Genomic DNA, 17,001 nt, shown 5'->3' with positions numbered 1-17,001 from the left:
AATAATCTTTTGATCTTAAAAGATTAAATTTTAGTCTGATGATTTTTTACAGAGTAGTAGCAAGCTGAGAAGACTTCATATTTTTGTATACTCCATAGGGAATAACAGATTTAACTGGCCCAAGTTTACTAATTTCATCACTTTTCATAACCTTTTTTAGGGTAATTTTTTTCTTTTCATTTGAGATTTGGTTTAGTTCCTGACAAGAGGATATAGGGTAAATGACACAAAATTCAGTTTCAGTCATCTACATCATATATTTACCATAATTTATTATAATTAATCACTATTATTAGTGAAATATTTTAAAAATTTAATTCTTTGAATTTCATCTCTTAGATTTGCTGTAAGTTCGAGCAGTTGCATGCCTAGTCAAAATATCACTAAATAAAATAGTTAAAGTTTGGCTGTATGAAAAGTAAAACAGCAGGATTAATTTTTTGCTTAGGAAAAGAAGAAGCAACTGTCTGTGAAGTTTCAGTGACAAAAGGGAATTGTTCTGATAACAATAGGATGCTTTGAGCCAAACCAGTTTTTCTTTTCAAAATAAAATATGAATTTTTATTCAAACAAATTTAATTATTATAAAATTCAAAACTGCATCTGTAGGAATACCACACTGAATTTAATTATACTTTCCCACCTCAAAACATACTCATTTGGATTTCAAAAGGAGAACTGTGATGATAGTTTTAATTTAGCTGGAGAAATAGAAAGAATGGATACCCTGACAGCATTTACCTAAAATGAACTGCTCCTCCTGAACATCTTTCAGTAATACACTAATTTAGATTGTTACGACAAGCAACTGAGATGCCTTGTACTCCCCACAGCAATTTTGAGATTAATTACATTACTGCTGCACTGATTATAGGGAGACAGTCATGCTATTCAATGGAATACTTTAAGTAAAATTAGTTCAAGGATATAGAGATCTCGTAGGTTCCCATTATGGGAAGCACTGAGCAATTTTCTTGACATAATGTTAAATAGTCCAAATTATGTGTGATGAACAGTCAGGAAGTTCAAACAGGCCCTTTGGCTGCAGTGAAAAATGGTTCAACAATGGATGATCTTAAACAAAAGGGAGCTGTTGCTGCTGGTTTCATGAATATCTGCTTTTCATCCCCTGCTCAATATGGAGAATAAACAAACAAATGTACTGAACAGAAATAGATCTTGTTAGATATAGAGCTGGACTTGTCTCAAGCTAGTAGTCTGGTAAGTTCCCAGGGTTCTGAGAACTGTTGTACATCCCACTGATTTAGAATTTCTGCTAAGCCCTTTCTAGTGTATTTATTTCAAAGCTTTTCTTCTTAGCTAGGTACTCATGTTACTGGTTGAGATTTTATGTGTGAGGATGGATCTGTATAATGATGGGGTACAGGTGCCCCTGACTGATACTGATTATTCAATGCAAGTTTCATCAAAAAACTAATCGATTGGTATGTGTCTAATTCTCCTATGGAGTTTATTCACATAGAGTGAGGTTTTCATAGCTACCACAAATTTCCAGCATGTATTTCCTTTTTGAATGATTCCAGATGGGTCAATCTTTTAATCTTAGAAAATATTACCTCCTCTGTATCTATGTACACAAGTACAGATGCACATATGCACACAAATCTGCAAACACATGAAATTCATTATTACTCAGGAGCGTAGTAATCATATTCAGTATCAAAATAAGGTATCCAATAAGCCTTGAAAAACTAGTGAAGCACAATATCACTTGTGTGACTGAAATCAAAACCAAAACCTCCAAACATAATTCACAGTTGAGTTAAATGGAATAATTTCCTGATGAAGGTGTGGCAAATCACAGAAAAAGGATCCGAAAGTGTGATAAAGAAATGCAGTAAAGCAAACAGTTGAGGTGAATCCTGCCGAGGAACATCCTGGTATCAGTAGGAATTATCTTTTTTTCTGACTGTACCAAACAATCTTCCAAGCTGTTTGAGTGTGTCATAATAAAGGGCACAGTTTTTCTGTAACCTTACCTCAAATGTTGCGATATTTATGATGAGATATGCTGTTTTCAGGATATGGTAAAACTAACTGAAGTTGATGTGAGTTAAGTATTGGGCTGTTTTCTTCCTACAAAAAATGGCTTGTATGCATTATTTAATACAGGCTGAGTGAACTGCTGCATGTTTGCAGTATTTATGACTGCATATTTGTCTAAAATTCCTGTGTCTGATAAAACATACTTTATTGCAGAGTGGGGTAGTTTGCATCTTTGTCTTTTCATTGGTTTTATCTTTGTCTGAAGACAGAAATATCTGTAGCGCTTGAGAATAGTTGTTTCTGGAAGCTGATGAGGCCACATATTTTCCTCCTGTAGTGGATTGGGATATTGAACATTTTGCTCAAGGAAAGGACCCTTCTTCAGGGATGCTAGGCAGATGCTTTGTTCTACATTCTTCAATACAATAATTACAGTCATTTGGTGTTGATGAAGGGATCTTGTGCGGCTTTCCTTGGGCTGGTCACAGTGTTTCCTCTTAATTCTTGGGAGAGTACTAGCAGAATAAGCCAAAACATGCAAAATTGTGTGCATGTGGTTTTTTTGGTACAGCTAGGACTTCTTTTACTTGTTGATGTTTAATAATTTTCAGCTTCTTGAGCAAGTCTTTCCTTGTAATTTTTAAGAAATTACTGAAGATTAAATAAGGCAATGTGCAGTTTTTAATTGTGATTGGGAGGCAAATTCTGAGTCCTAGCTTAACACTATCTACTGACACGCTGTTTTAAGATTTAATTGCAGTTGTAAATTATTATATTGTATTTAATCTCTCTAAATGAATGAGTTTAAGTCTCCAGAGTGCATGAAATATTATGTAATATAAAAAAAATATATTTTGAACATTTATCTACAAAGAGAATTCCTTTCCCATGCTTCTGTCACCCAAACTTATCCAGGTGAAGTTTATCACAGGCAAAATTGTGATTCAGGGTGTAGGATTCTAGACTGTCTTATGAGGTCCAGTCTGAACATGGATTACTGAAGCTGTGCAGTTGCTCTCAGTTTCAGCAGCATTACATCAAGATGAAAATTCATACATCAGTTCACCAAATGAATGAGACGGGCCTTTCTAGATCAAAGTTGACACCTTGGTTTCTTATAGAAAACACAGTAGGGATGTTGTCAGCCAAGAACTGGCAGCAACATGTATTTCTCTAAAGCTAAGTTTTTGTGCAGGTAGCTGCATGTCATACCACATAAAGCTCTGATGTAGTATTTGAGAGGTCTGTGTAAGATACGCTGTCATGATGAGTTACTCAGATTCTTAATAGGGAAGCTAGGGAGATTCATTCCACTGAAAAGTGGTAATGGGCACTAAAAGAAGACAAAGTGCATTCCTGTTGCTACCTTAGTGTTCAATAGCAGAAAGGAAACCTGTACAGCCTTGATTTATGAGAAGAAAATCCTTTATGGAACCCACCAGGCTCAAAATGCCCTAAAGTATTTTCTACAGTCACACTGGTGGTACTCTAGTAATTCCATTTCCTTATGTTTAGCAGAGTCTCAGAAGCACCATTATTACTCAGATGGGTAATAAATTGAGGATATGTGTTTCACACATTTTGTGAAACTGACTGCTGTACCATTCAGCTATGTCTGGTGTGAGAATAACATGGCCATTCATTTTTAGAGGTGATAGAGCATTAGGGCACCCTAGACAAAAAGGAGAGAGGGAAATTAGAAAAATGGAAGACATTTCTGATTTCTTTCAGTTGTAAGTTTTCTAAAACATTCATCACTCTCCATGGGCACTGTACAGCACAATGACCTGGGCTCAAAACCAGAAGTTATCAGCTATGATCTCCAGGTTCAGAGGTGTGTCTAGTAAACAATTTTTAATGTAAGATATTTGGTATGAGAACAAAAGAACAAAATATCCCAAACTATATCTCCTATACCTTCTTCAACAAAATTAATTCAATCAGCCTTCTCAAAACTACCCTGCCATAGGTTTTAATAGTAATATTGTTTACCATAATACTGGAAATCCGCCTTTACAAGCAAACGGAATTCTTGAGAGGAAATGGGTGAAATGGTATTTCCAAATGCATGATATCCAGTTTGACTAAACTGCATTCACTGGTTTATCAGCTAGCTATAATACGATAACATTGTGAAACACAGAATTTCTATTAAAAACCTGTGTTTTGAGAAGCAAATATATTATTCTCCAAGTGTAATGGTTAGATGGGGTAATATAATGTTTTGTTAAGCCTTGAAACTTTTTTCTGAAATACCTAGCAGAGTAGGTAGTATATGTAGCTATACCTAGGACATGCACAGATTAATATAATTTCTGGCCATTGTTAATTATTTGTTTGAAGGCGATTTGTACTTAAGATTTCAAGGAAAATTGGATTATTTAATTTGGAATTGAGAAGTATAATTAAAATTTTTTTAAAAAAGTGTATCTGTGAGCATCAAATGTATTTTATAATTTAAGCAATAAATAGTTCATGTAAATTTTTTAATAGATGTTTCGCACTTTTGTTGTGTTTGGTTAGGTCATCTGTAGATGTTAGTTTCTACTTCATTACAGTGTTACTTTTTTAGAACGCTGAAAGTAGTAGACTATATGAAAAAACACTGTCCTGAATTGTACCTAAGGTTAAATATGGCGGTACTTGGGAATGTATGTGAACAAAAGCCTGAAAGGAGGTTGATTAAATATTGATTATAAATATGATTAAAAATCCTATCAGGGCAAAGAGATACAGTGAATCCTGACTTTAAGAAAGTCCATATTCATATCAGTTACAGGTTTCTGTTCAGACTTCACGCCTGAGGATTGCACACCACTGGATAACAACAGTGTGACATTCTGAGTTACATTACAGCTGTGACAGCAAATGCAACTTGCCTTTGCCTTTGGCCACATAAATGAATTAAACTGTGGCAAACCAAATGGCAGAATTAAAAAAGATCAAAATTGTAACAGATCTGAAAATCAAATTAGCGTTCAGTCCAAGAGTAGAAAAATGTGTGCCTGCATAAATAAGGGCTATATTTCCCAGACCTTCATTATGTTTACTTCTTTTCCTCACAAATTTTCCAATGCACAGCTTGTTTATCTAACACAGCTGCCTCTATGGAATTTGCTTGAGGTTTATGCCTCAGGCATTGCCTCTGTAAATCCATCACATAGACATATTGATGCCCTATTTGACGGTAACAGCTGATTCTTCACCTGCAATGCATTTGTCTGTAAGAATCTCTTGAGGAAAACTGGAACTAGAATATTGAATTTGTTTTGTATAAGGAAAAAATTAATTTGTGTTAAATGAAGTACGGTAAGTATTTGTAAGTACTTTTAATTCAAGTGGATAGTGTCCAAATAGATATGTAGTTTCCATGCTAAAATATTGTTTGATAGAACTGTAAAGGGGAAAAGGAGAATAGGTCACAGAAGTTCTTTCTAACTGTCGGTTTTCAACAAGATTATGAAGGAGTTGTTTCTGACAAAAGGGTTTCCCTTTTTGGATTGAAAACTTAAAGCAGCTTAGAGAACTTGAGACACTTGAGAGAGCCGATGTTCATGTACTGCTATCATTTTAATTTTCTGTTTCCAAAGATAACCATGGAAGTGTGAATTGAGTATAAACTGATGCAGCACTGTCTGCATCAATCTGAAGACAGGCCAAAGCAATAACTCTGAGACAATTGCATGATCTGTTTTTTAGGAGAATTTTTCGAGTCTTAAGCCGCAAACTAGTTATGATAACTTAAATATTAGTTTGGTTAATTCCTCCACTCTTGTTCACTGCATGCAAAGAAACCAAATTTGGATGTTTTTTGAAGGCTTCTTATGAGAGATGTTGCTCTAATAGAATTTGTGAGAGTATAAGAGTACCATTCATAAACTCTGTTTTCAAAAGTAGCACACTTATGAAAAACACTGAATTTTAAAGCAAATTTCAAGTGTACCATTTCCTATGAAAACATTTGTCAAAAGGAGGACCTTGGCTTACATCTCAAAGACAGCTCGACTGTTGAAGAAGAATTGTATTTGTAAACTTCACACCAGGTATGTGCTTACCTACGACTGGATTTGAAATCTGATATGCAGAGTGTGAAGTCTTGGACTTATAAGAATTAAACTTACTAAAGTAACAAATTTTCACTGTTTTTTACCTCAGAGATTTCTTTTCTGTGAATAGAAGACCTCAGTGTCATTGTATTGCATCTGCACTCTCTTTTACATGTGAGACTGATGTAGAACTTCCACTTAGGAGGAAATTCGGGGAATTAAAAAAAAAAAAGACATGGAGGCACTTGGTGTGGGGGACCACAAACTGCATATACTGAAATCACTGGTAAATCCTCTATGGCTGTCAAAAAGCATGGGATTTCACCCTCTATTTGTATGCAGTGGAGTGATGCACTGCACTGCCATTATGATATCACACAGGGAAGAATTTAGTTTAGAAGAAAATGGGGTATAAGTATAATCTTTTTCTTAACCTTCATTTGAACAAGGAGTGTGTTTGCTCATTTGGGCCATATGGATAAGGGCAACGCTGAGACCCATGTGAGCCACTGGATCCCTGGCTGGGATCCCTATAGTACAATATAAGGAGATATATTTCTGTAAATCATCATGGTCTCCCATGATCTTCTAATTTATTTTAATCTATTCTAATTTATTCTTCTCTGTCTTTGGAGACAGCTGCTTTTGTAAGATGATTATACTGTCTGTTTAAATCCATACACTTCACAGAATCTTCTTTCTTAGTTTTAATAAAAGTTGATAATTTTGGTAAGAGATTCTCAGCTACTTTTGCGATGTTAGCATACCACATAAGCTAAGGCTTCTGAGGTAGCCTTGTGGTTGCAGGTCAGCGACTCCACCTACAAGCTAGAGATGCAGCTGAGAGGTGGTACTCCCTCCAGCAGCCTCTGTGGACAGCTGGGCTGCCAGGACAGGAGAGGAGGCTTGCATCTGCAGCAGACTCCCTAGAAGCATATTGAAAATCCAGTCCAACTTAATGAGCATGTCTTCCTGACAAGAGTTGTGTCTAGAGAGTGACTTTTTCTCATTAGGAGGGGTAGTTTGCCACTCATAATTATTGTGGTTATTTTCCTGTTAATTTTCATTTTAAAGCTTGTGATTTTAGAGAGGGGAGTTAGATAACTGCTCTATGTTCCTATGGATACCATATTGGTTTCCATTTACACTTGTATTTTCTAGTGTTTTCTGCTAATTTAGCTTAAGATGTCCTAAACAAGACTCTCTCTTGGGTGCGTTTGCAAAGTTTAGTGAATCATACTGCCAGGAAGTTTCTTGTGCTATAATTTTAAATTTCCTCCTTCTCAATTTCATTCCATTACCCCAAGTATGCATTTCCTCTATTTTCCAAATAATTCCTTCCTCTTCTCTGTGTTTATACTTCTCACATACTTGCGGTAATTGTGTCAGTCCAGTTATTATTTCATTACCGTCATCATGCTTACCTCCTTTAAACTTTCCTTGAATCAGTTGAATTGTGTCCTTTATCAGTCCACGTCTTTAGGTTATCTTAATTTGACACGATGCTTCTGATTAACAGATTCCCAGTATTTCATATTTGTATGACTCTTTTAAAATACTTATGACTCATAGAGCACACAATCAGTTTAAGACAGAAGTTATCAGCTGCTGTTGTAAAAACTATTTACTATGTGTTAGTTTTATTGCAAGTTATTTACCCTTGGAGTATTTGCAGTCATGCAGAATGTCTAAGGTATATTTAAGCACTGGATAAACATATATTTACCAGTCAACATTGCCATATTCAGATGTGCCTACATGTAGAAAGTACCATATTGCTTGATGCACTGTACCTGCCATAAGGTCATATGCAGACAGCCTCTTGTAGTTACAAGAAGTGTTACTTGTTATGCTCTTGACTTGCAAAGTTCCCATTATTAAACACTTCTGTGTTTTTAGTAGGTGACTTTTTGCCAGATGTTATAATGTGTACATGATAGTGCATCATATCCAAACCCTCTACCCTATTCCCAAATTGTGAATCATTAGTTAGCCTTCCAGTGTGAGTAACCTCTGTGGACAGCTGTGGTCAAGTCTTGGTTTTTCTCCAAGTCAGAGTGGTATGGCATGTGAAAACAGAGGTTTTACATCAGTTGTTTGCTCTTAATACTTCATACATTAGGGCCTGTGCCTGGTCAGTTTACTCCTGCTGTCATGGAATTTTGGTTCACAGACACTGCATGAGCAGCAAAAATATTTTGGAACAATCCGATGCATGTGCACCCAGGTAGGAAGAATGCGGAAGAGTGCTTACCAAAAAGTACTGCTACATAAGCATCCAAAAAGTACTACCTATGTGAAGAGGGACCTGCCTGGTGAAAATATCACATAGAAATACACAGCCTATTTAGAGCAGCACATTCAAAAACACAGGTGCTATGATGATGGGCAATTCTGGAAATCCCTAAGATAGGTAGGCTCCTAAAACACAACATGTATGTTTCACAAGGCATTCTTTTGGTTTTGTTTTGTAGCCTAACAGCAGTGGTCAAGTAGTAGGGAAAGTGCCTGGCCATTTTACTCCAGTTTTGGCACCCTCTCCCCATCACAGTGCGGTGCGACCTGTGACCCTGACCATGACAGATACTAAACCCATCACTACATCCACTGAAGGTGAGGCATCTTCACCTACAGCAACCAGTAAGTATTTCTTTAGGAAACAAAAAATGTCCATCAAAGATTTGAAATTATTTTAAATTGAGGCCAGAAAAAGGCGCCTTTTCCTACTATTTGACCAAGTGGGTGCTCCTCATTTTACATGGAGAGCAAACCCGGTCTGACTGCAAAGCTTTTCCTCCCAAAATTTCAACCAATAGATCATGTTACATGAACCAAAGTTTGTGATGTGACAAGCAAAATGAAAGGGAAAAGCCTGCATATTTGACCACTATTCAAGAAAAAGAAAATGTGTTTTTTCATCTGAGGTGGACATTGTTAAGACATTGAGAAGCGCACTCAGACAGTAAGGTTTTACAATGACCCACAAATGGAATTCCAGACAAGGACTGGAAAATTTGCTCCTCAATGAACTTTCCTACAGAAATCAAACCTTGTTACAACACATACTGAATCTGAGCTATGATAATTGCATGTTAATATAGGTTGTGTCATTTTTAGCAAAAACAACTGTTGTGGCAAAAGAAAATTTTCATTCTTTGTCATTTCTACACGGGATGGTAGATCCACTGTATGTGCTTGTTGCTTTTTTTAAAATAGAAAGTAACAAACTCTAACTTCAATATTTTAATCTCTTTACTACATACAGGATCATGTTATTTATCCTATTATCTTCAATGGAATTGCAGTTCTAGAAATACAGGCAAATATCTAGACTGATTTCTTCCCTTCCTTGTATTCATAATAAGTGGTGCAGAATGCTGCTTTTTAACTGTGTTCTGAATTTCTGTTGTTCTTGAACTTTTATTTGGATTTGAGATGGCCGTGTTACCAGCATTTAACAGAGTAGTGAAGATTTTTAGGAGACACTTCCAGATTCTTGGAAAAAAATCTTAACAGTCTTTAAAGTATCAGTCTCTTTAATTTGTAACATTTAAATTACTTGTTCTAGACCAATTTAATATTTGAACTTCAAATACTGTTCCTAACTATTGGTCTGCCATTAATGGAGACTATAAACTATCCTTTTCAGGTGTTATACCACTTTAAAACTTTTCATTAGCATCTGAGGAAGATGTGAGATTCAAAAGCATAAGATGTAAAAGAGAAAACTGTTTTAAGCATTTATCATAAAAGGATAGTAGTAACTTTTGGAGAAACTACTGCTGAAGTAAAAAAAAAAAAAAAAAAAAAAAAATATATATATATATATATACACATATATATATGGAAGCATTTTATCTGTCCTTTCAGTATATTAGTTTTGTTAAGAGGTCTTAAGTATAATAGTTTTGCTAGGAGTATGTCTGTAGCTTTACTGGTGATTTGTGGTACAGTTTTTTGATCTTTTAAGAAGAGTTAGCTTTAGCAGCAAAGAAAAGCTGTTGCTCAAACATTTGCACCAGAACAGAAAACTGAGAAAATTAAATTCTTATACAGTTACAAGTATTTGTAGTTTCATTCTACTTTAATATGATTGTGCTTGACCTGCATATCTTCTTAGATGAGGACACGGTTTCTGATAAAAATGGCAAAAAGAGCACAGTAAATGCCAGATCTGTTCTGGGATGTTTTCTGGTTATACGACCTTAATCATCATAGGAAAGCATACCTAATCTGTACATTGTCCTACTACCAAGTGAACTATTTAGATCATATTTTCCAATTAAATCATCACCCAGTTTCTTGTGCAACTCATGGGAACCTGAGTAGCTGATTCCTGCTGAACCTTTAGAACACCTTGGTTTAGATACATAAATGCTTCCTCCATGCTTCCATATTAGTTTACAAGTAAATTCTTGCCACTACAGTACATAAATAACAATAGAAAAAATCCCTATGTGCAAATTTTATTTGAATGTGGCTGTACTGCCTACAAGATTGGTATAGCATCTTACCTGCTCAGGTGTGTTATGATTCTCAGAAAACTATCTCCTTGATATAGGCTTTTGACACTGGGTTGATAACTGTAAGAGCATAAAAAAATGAATAAATATAGCTTGTTGATGAAGAAAATAACAATAAAATGAGGGATCGTGTCCTTCTGGTGTATAAATTATATATGAATACATATAAACTGTATAATCAGTCAAACTGCATTATCAGTCATAATAGGTCCACCACACAGATTACTGATGTTAACCTAATGGGAAAATCAACACTTAGCTTGATTTATAGCATAGTTTTACTTTTATTTGCAGTAATTGACTGATTGATTGGTCCAAAATACATATAGTTATATATTTATATAATTTGGACAAAAACTTATCATTATTATGCAGTGTGATGGAAATAAATTGACACGTGATTTGCAGTGCTTTTCATTCTGAAGTGATGTAGCAGAATTTTTATTAATGAGAAAGAACATCAGGCTTTACAAATAATATTTGTGGAACCCTGTGGCCTCTATCATAATTTCCTTCTAATAATTGGTTAATTCTTATTATAGTTTTTCAGTAAAGCCTATTTACTGTATATAGAATTTTTAATTTTTCAAAAAATGAATATATTTTGTTGGTTTTTTTTCCATGTGAACTTAATATTAGCAGGCCAGTTTAGTAAGTACTCTCATCTAGCTTCTCACTGGCATGCTTGTATATGTCTGTCCAGTTTTAGTAGTTTTGCTACTAAGTCATTGCTAATTGTCCAGCAAATTTCCAGGCTATGATGCTACAGATGTTCTACTTTTACAGTTGTTTGGTACTTTCTTGGTAAAAACAGGGCCTTTACAGAAATAAAAATAACTTGATCATGAATATTTTCTGTCAGCATTGTAATTTTAGTGGTTTCACCGTTGCTTTAGATTGGTATAATGGAAATTAAAAGTGTGATTAGTTCAAATAAATAAATTAGGAAATAATTTGAAAAATAATTAATCAAACCAACTACTATTGTCAGGAGACATCATTGTGATTTACACATGTAGCTTCCATTGAAGTTTATAGGAACTTACACATGCCTTTCCAAATTTGGTCTAATATTTCTTTTGCTTACTCTTAAAGAAAAGTCAAAGACACTTCCTATATATTGCAAAATCATAACTCTGGATCTCTCATATTTGTACTGTACCTGCACAAGGTAATAGATATGATAGGTTGGTATTTTTATCAATATGTTTTGTTCTTCCTTAATCAGCCTACACAGCCTCAGGCACATCCCAAGCCAATCGATATGTGGGACTAAGCCCAAGAGACCCATCCTTCCTACACCAGCAACAGGTGGGCAAGTTTCACATAGGTGTAATGATGTAGAGAAGCTTTTGTGGTGTTACCTTCCTACATGCTGCCACGGTATCTTGGATTAGACTGAAATCTTGAGGTTTTCAGTATTTGTCACGTGAAGATGATGTTTATTCAAAACAAATGGAATGCTTTAAGAAATATCACTTCAGCCTATTCTTTCTTTCTTAGATTGGTCCCATCTTAAGGAACTCCTGATATGTTTCTTTCAATTTTTTTTTTTCAGGAGTTCATACATATAATCTTTAATAGGATTTTAAGAAGTAGAATGAGGTGTTTAAGAAACAAATACTAATTTCAAAATCAGTTTATAAAAACATGCAAAACTTTCAAAGCAAAAAATACAGTTTATTATTTTTAAGTTTTGTTTCCATTTCCTCCAGATGTTAAACGCATTTCTTCATTTTACTTTTAGAAGATCAGTTGTAAAACTGAATTCTCAAGGCAGCACATCATCATTTCTAGCATAATAGGTTTAAATTGGTCTGCTGATTCCAAATGTGACAAAACCACATTTTTATTCTAGTTTCTTACATCATTTGTATTTCAAGTAGCATTTTAAATTTCACATCTCATTAATGCTGCAAATTTAATGCAAATGAAGTGTTTACCCAAACTGTGAAAATATAGAGCTGAGATTAATGACGGCATACAAATAAATTAGCTGCAGTCAGTAGCAAGGCCATGCACATACAGAAATGGTGCATTTCAGAAATAAATTCAGAACCTTTAGTATTTTAATGTACTTTATGATGTGTGTTTGTGTTCCTCTTTGATGTTAACAGCATAGGTCTTTGAAGTTCACAGCAATAGAAATGTTGCAAGGAAAAAAGCTGAATGTGGCAATAAGAAAGAGGGTGGTATTAAATAGGCTTGGTATTTGTCATACGGTTTTTTTTCTCAGACTTGTGTTACTGTCAGCAGTTTATATGCATTTCTGTTTCATTTTTCAGTTAAACCTACCTGTTCTACATCGTTAAGATATAGCTGGCCCTTGCTTCAGCTGAAACTCCCTATCCATACCCACTCACAGGGCAAGGAGGTAGTATATCCATTTTACAGGTCACCACATGCAGAGTTTAGAGAAAATCATAAAGATGATAATTTATTCAAAATAGCTGATGCATTGCCAACTATTTTTTTAACCAGTAAGACTTAAATTCAAACATCTATGCACTTTATTATGAAAATATGTAGTGACTATTAGTGGCTCTTCCAGCCATTAATTTCTCAATAACTTTTCTGCCATATGGTTTTGTTGGATTTTTTTAAACCTCTCAAATATTTTTTATTATGAAATATGTTGTAATTACTATGAAATGTTTTTTTTTCAAGATACACAACATATGATTATTGTTTTTTAAAGCACACGCAACACCTCTCTTTTATGCAGAGTGAATGTAATTTGTAGAGTTCTTGTGAAGTTTTATACAGCATTCTTTGAAATATCTCTGACATCCTTTTAATTAAGGGATGCGCAATATGTTTTTTCCCCTTTGTAATTTTGGACACAATTCTTTCTGCAGACTGCTCCTGCTCAGGCCTACTCCACTTTCCAAGCTCAATGGAAGACTTCTTAATGTCTTGTCACATGCCAGAAAGTAGTAGAAGCATATTTATCCTGGCTGAACTTGACATATATGTTGCTGATATTTGGCATCTTCTATTTATTTTTGTCTTTGTGTAGATCAAAATAGATTTAAAAATTTCAGCAGTGCCCTTGGAACATCAAAGTGAGGGGAATCTCAAAGGTCTTTGGTATTGACATGCGTTGTGTCTGATACTCCCTTCCATGGAAAAACATGGCCAAATGGCTTAAAGGGAAGGGAAAACTAAGCTAAATCTAATATGCACTTCATAAGCAGAAAAATTATTTAATGCTACTGTGTTAAACCAATGTTCCCCTTTTTAAAGTGCATTGATTCATGGTCTCATTATATTAATCCAAGAGCATCAATTGGTGACCAATGAGCTGTGTAATATATTTAAAAATATCAGTGTTTTATTGTCTTTGCTCTTAACTCACTATTCTCTTCTAACATATGCAATGGACATATCTGTGTTTGCCTGAGTGTGTTTGTGTGTATGAATGCCTTCAGGTGTGTAGAAAGTTAAGGACTAGTATGCCCAGCTGAAACTATCCGAAAGAACAGAATACTTAAAGTTTTTCAGATGGATAAATATGGACATATAAGTATGTATAGGTATGTTTCTAATGAATTAGTTACCTTCACTAGTTACCTTCATTAGTTACCTTTGTTAGTTACCTTCATCTCCAATTCTAGAGATGACAGACCATACACACACACACACACACACATACACACACACACACACGTGTGTGTGTGTAGAAAGTAATGTAGAGCATTGAGATTGTCTAAAGAACTTCAATAAAGTCAAGGTTATCCTTTGGTAAGGCAAAAATGGGATTGATTTACTATGTCCTTTCATTACTTTACAACAATGCAAAAGAGACCAGTCTTCTTGTGGCAGATTTTAAATGCATTTGCTTTAAAGCAACCCATGATGAATGAAAAGAAAAATCAAGGGGTATGTGAAATAGGGTGATTAATCATTTTGTATTAGTGGAGAGAAATTTTCAATTAGAAAGCCATTGGTTTTAGTTCCAGAGAAATCTTTTAAACATTCCTCCCTGTAATGCACAGTGACCCCTCAAGAATAAATATTGTCACTAGTACCTTTTTCACTTCATTGGAGGAGTCTTTATGAAGATTTATTTTCTCTGGTTATGAGGAATAATAGCAAGTACCCATGAGTGGGTTTTTTTTGTTGTTAAGAAGAGCCATTATGTAGCCCATTTAAGTTACAGTAACCACAATAAATTAAAAAGTTACACAGGTATTTTGCAATGCACACTCACATGGATTCCTGACAAAGTGATAGCTTCCTAGAAATTCCAGTAAACCATGAACAGCAAAGCATACCCTAAATACTCACATTTAGATGGGAAGCACTGAAAAAACTTTGAAAGACAATACATAATAGGCCAAGTGAGAGACTTTTTGGCTTTTACTGATCTGGATACTGTGAAATTGTGATGTTATATGCATTACTTAGCCTGTAACATTGATATTTAGAAAGACTAGATTCTAATGGGGAATGATAACTATGCAGTCCACTTTCTGATACACTAGCTCGTGGATCTCCCCATTACTTGCCTTGAAGTGCCAGCTATTTCTATGCTGTGGCATAAATAGTTACAAAAAATAACATCAGAAAATCCTATATATCTTGGCACTTTCTTGTAAAAAATTCATATCATACTTCCTCTGTCTATTAGAAATTATTGATGACCACTTGTTTTTTCTTTTTTTGATTCAGCATCAGCTTCTGAGAGCTGTTAAATGCTGATAACATAACTGCAGGAAGAACACCATGGGAGAGGGCAAGGGACATTATGAGATAGTACCTGAATGAGAGAATTTTTCTTAATTTTATTGTTGGTCATTGGTGGAAGTATTTTCTGAAGCCAAATCTAATGTTCATTGTTCTTTATCTCTGCTGAGAAACATCCTAGCTAAATTAAATAAAAGAAAAGTGAGGTGGGATAATCTTTGCTATTATATTGGTGCACCTTCATCCTCCTCCTCCCTATTAATTTGCATTTATTGAAGATTTCTAAGCCTAGACTAGAGTAAAAAAAAAACAACAAACGAACAAACTGAGGAAAGTCAGTCAAATTCTGCCCTCTATAAGTGGACACAATTCCTTGCCAGATTCTAGTTGTGCCTGCATTACTTTGGCTAAATAACTTTAATGACCAGATCATTAGTGCAGTAACAAAGTCCTAATGATCAGGATCCTCACAGTTATGTGATGACATTTCTTTAGCCTGCTTGTGTCATGGTTCTCCAACTCCATGGATTTATTATGGTATTGAAATGACAAACACTTAGAGTCAGGTCATGTTGTTTCTGGCAATAATGCTAGAAAGTTGCCAGAAATACTAGTCATATACTTTGCCTGTGTAAATAGTTTAAAAAGATAGATGGATGGATGGATGGATGGATGGATGGATGGATGGATGGATGGATGGATGGACGGACATTTGCATTTATTGCATGTGCAGATGAATGATACCACAAAAAATAAGGTTTCTGTTGGAATGAATGAAATAACTGCAAGGTTTTTGTTCTTGACCGTTTCATTTTAGTGCACCTCTGGCCTTGTATGGATGATTCTATTTTTAATTAGAAAACATAAATAAATGGAATAGCTATTAAAGTTGTTAACAATAATCTCTAAAACTTTCACTGTGTTAACTAATACTGTCCCAGTTGCTGAGGAGTTAATGAACTCTTCCAATTTTTGCACTGATAAACTCAGTATCATGGTTTTCACTAAAGTTTGCACTTTCTGTGTATGATGGTATGTTGCATTCATGATTTTCACACAGATTTTAAAATTATGAGTGAGACGTTTTCAATATATATAGTAGTAAGGTCTCCAAAATGATGAGAAAACTGTAGATAGCTTTTTATTTCCTACAAATGCCTTCCCTGTCTCTTCAGTAGAAATTTCTTCTTACCAGATGCATCCTTTAGTTACTGAGCTGCACAGTTCAAAATGTAGTTCCTTTCATACTATTAATCATGGAAATTGTGAACCTAAATGTCCACTGAACACAGAGTATTTGTTTACAAAATGTTTTGAGTGGATGTTACTCTTGCATTCAGCAGCAGGCTGAAAGAAGAACACAGGCGGACTCCTAAAGAGAACTTGTCAGTAAAGTCAGGAAACAGGTTATCAACACTTAGCCTGTTCTTATTGTGTCCCTTATCATAATTGACAGTTTGACGTAAAACTGGGTCACATGATTGCCAGGGAGGTATGTAAATGGCTAAGAGGTCACCTTTCACATAAGCTTGCTGGAAAGGAAACACATTTAAAGGAAGTTTCAGTCAGAACAATGACAATATGCAAATGTTAAGTTTTATGGGCTATTCTCAACTAACAGAAGCTATAGCAGTCTCCTATTACACTTTCCAAAATACAATTCTTCTTTTACTAGCTAACACAGAAAACTTGAAATGGATGTTAGTCTTAGCCATTCTTTACATACAAGGCTACAA

At 34.9% G+C, this 17,001-nt stretch overlaps 1 protein-coding gene across 7 annotated transcripts in view; it reads left to right on the top strand.

Moving 5' to 3' along the window:
* The window catches only part of NFIB (nuclear factor I B), a 169,840-nt gene that overhangs the window by 131,848 nt on the left and 20,991 nt on the right, over positions 1-17,001 (top strand). For 2 of the 7 annotated variants that reach the window (XM_064735283.1, XM_064735287.1), the window contains exons 9-10: positions 8,528-8,666; positions 11,805-11,887. The exons of 2 other annotated variants lie outside the window; for them this stretch is intronic. In XM_064735283.1, the coding sequence (XP_064591353.1) occupies positions 8,528-8,666; positions 11,805-11,887 (222 nt within the window). Of the gene's footprint in view, positions 1-8,527; positions 8,694-11,804; positions 11,888-17,001 lie in introns of all 7 variants that reach the window. 3 more of the 7 variants (XM_064735281.1, XM_064735286.1, XM_064735282.1) reach the window with 2 other exon arrangements.

The sequence above is a fragment of the Zonotrichia leucophrys genome, chromosome Z (assembly GCF_028769735.1).
Source record: "Zonotrichia leucophrys gambelii isolate GWCS_2022_RI chromosome Z, RI_Zleu_2.0, whole genome shotgun sequence".
Classification (NCBI taxonomy): Eukaryota; Metazoa; Chordata; class Aves; order Passeriformes; family Passerellidae; genus Zonotrichia; species Zonotrichia leucophrys.
The sequence above is the reverse complement of the archived record's forward strand: the minus strand, read 5'-3'. Positions and strand labels throughout refer to the sequence as shown.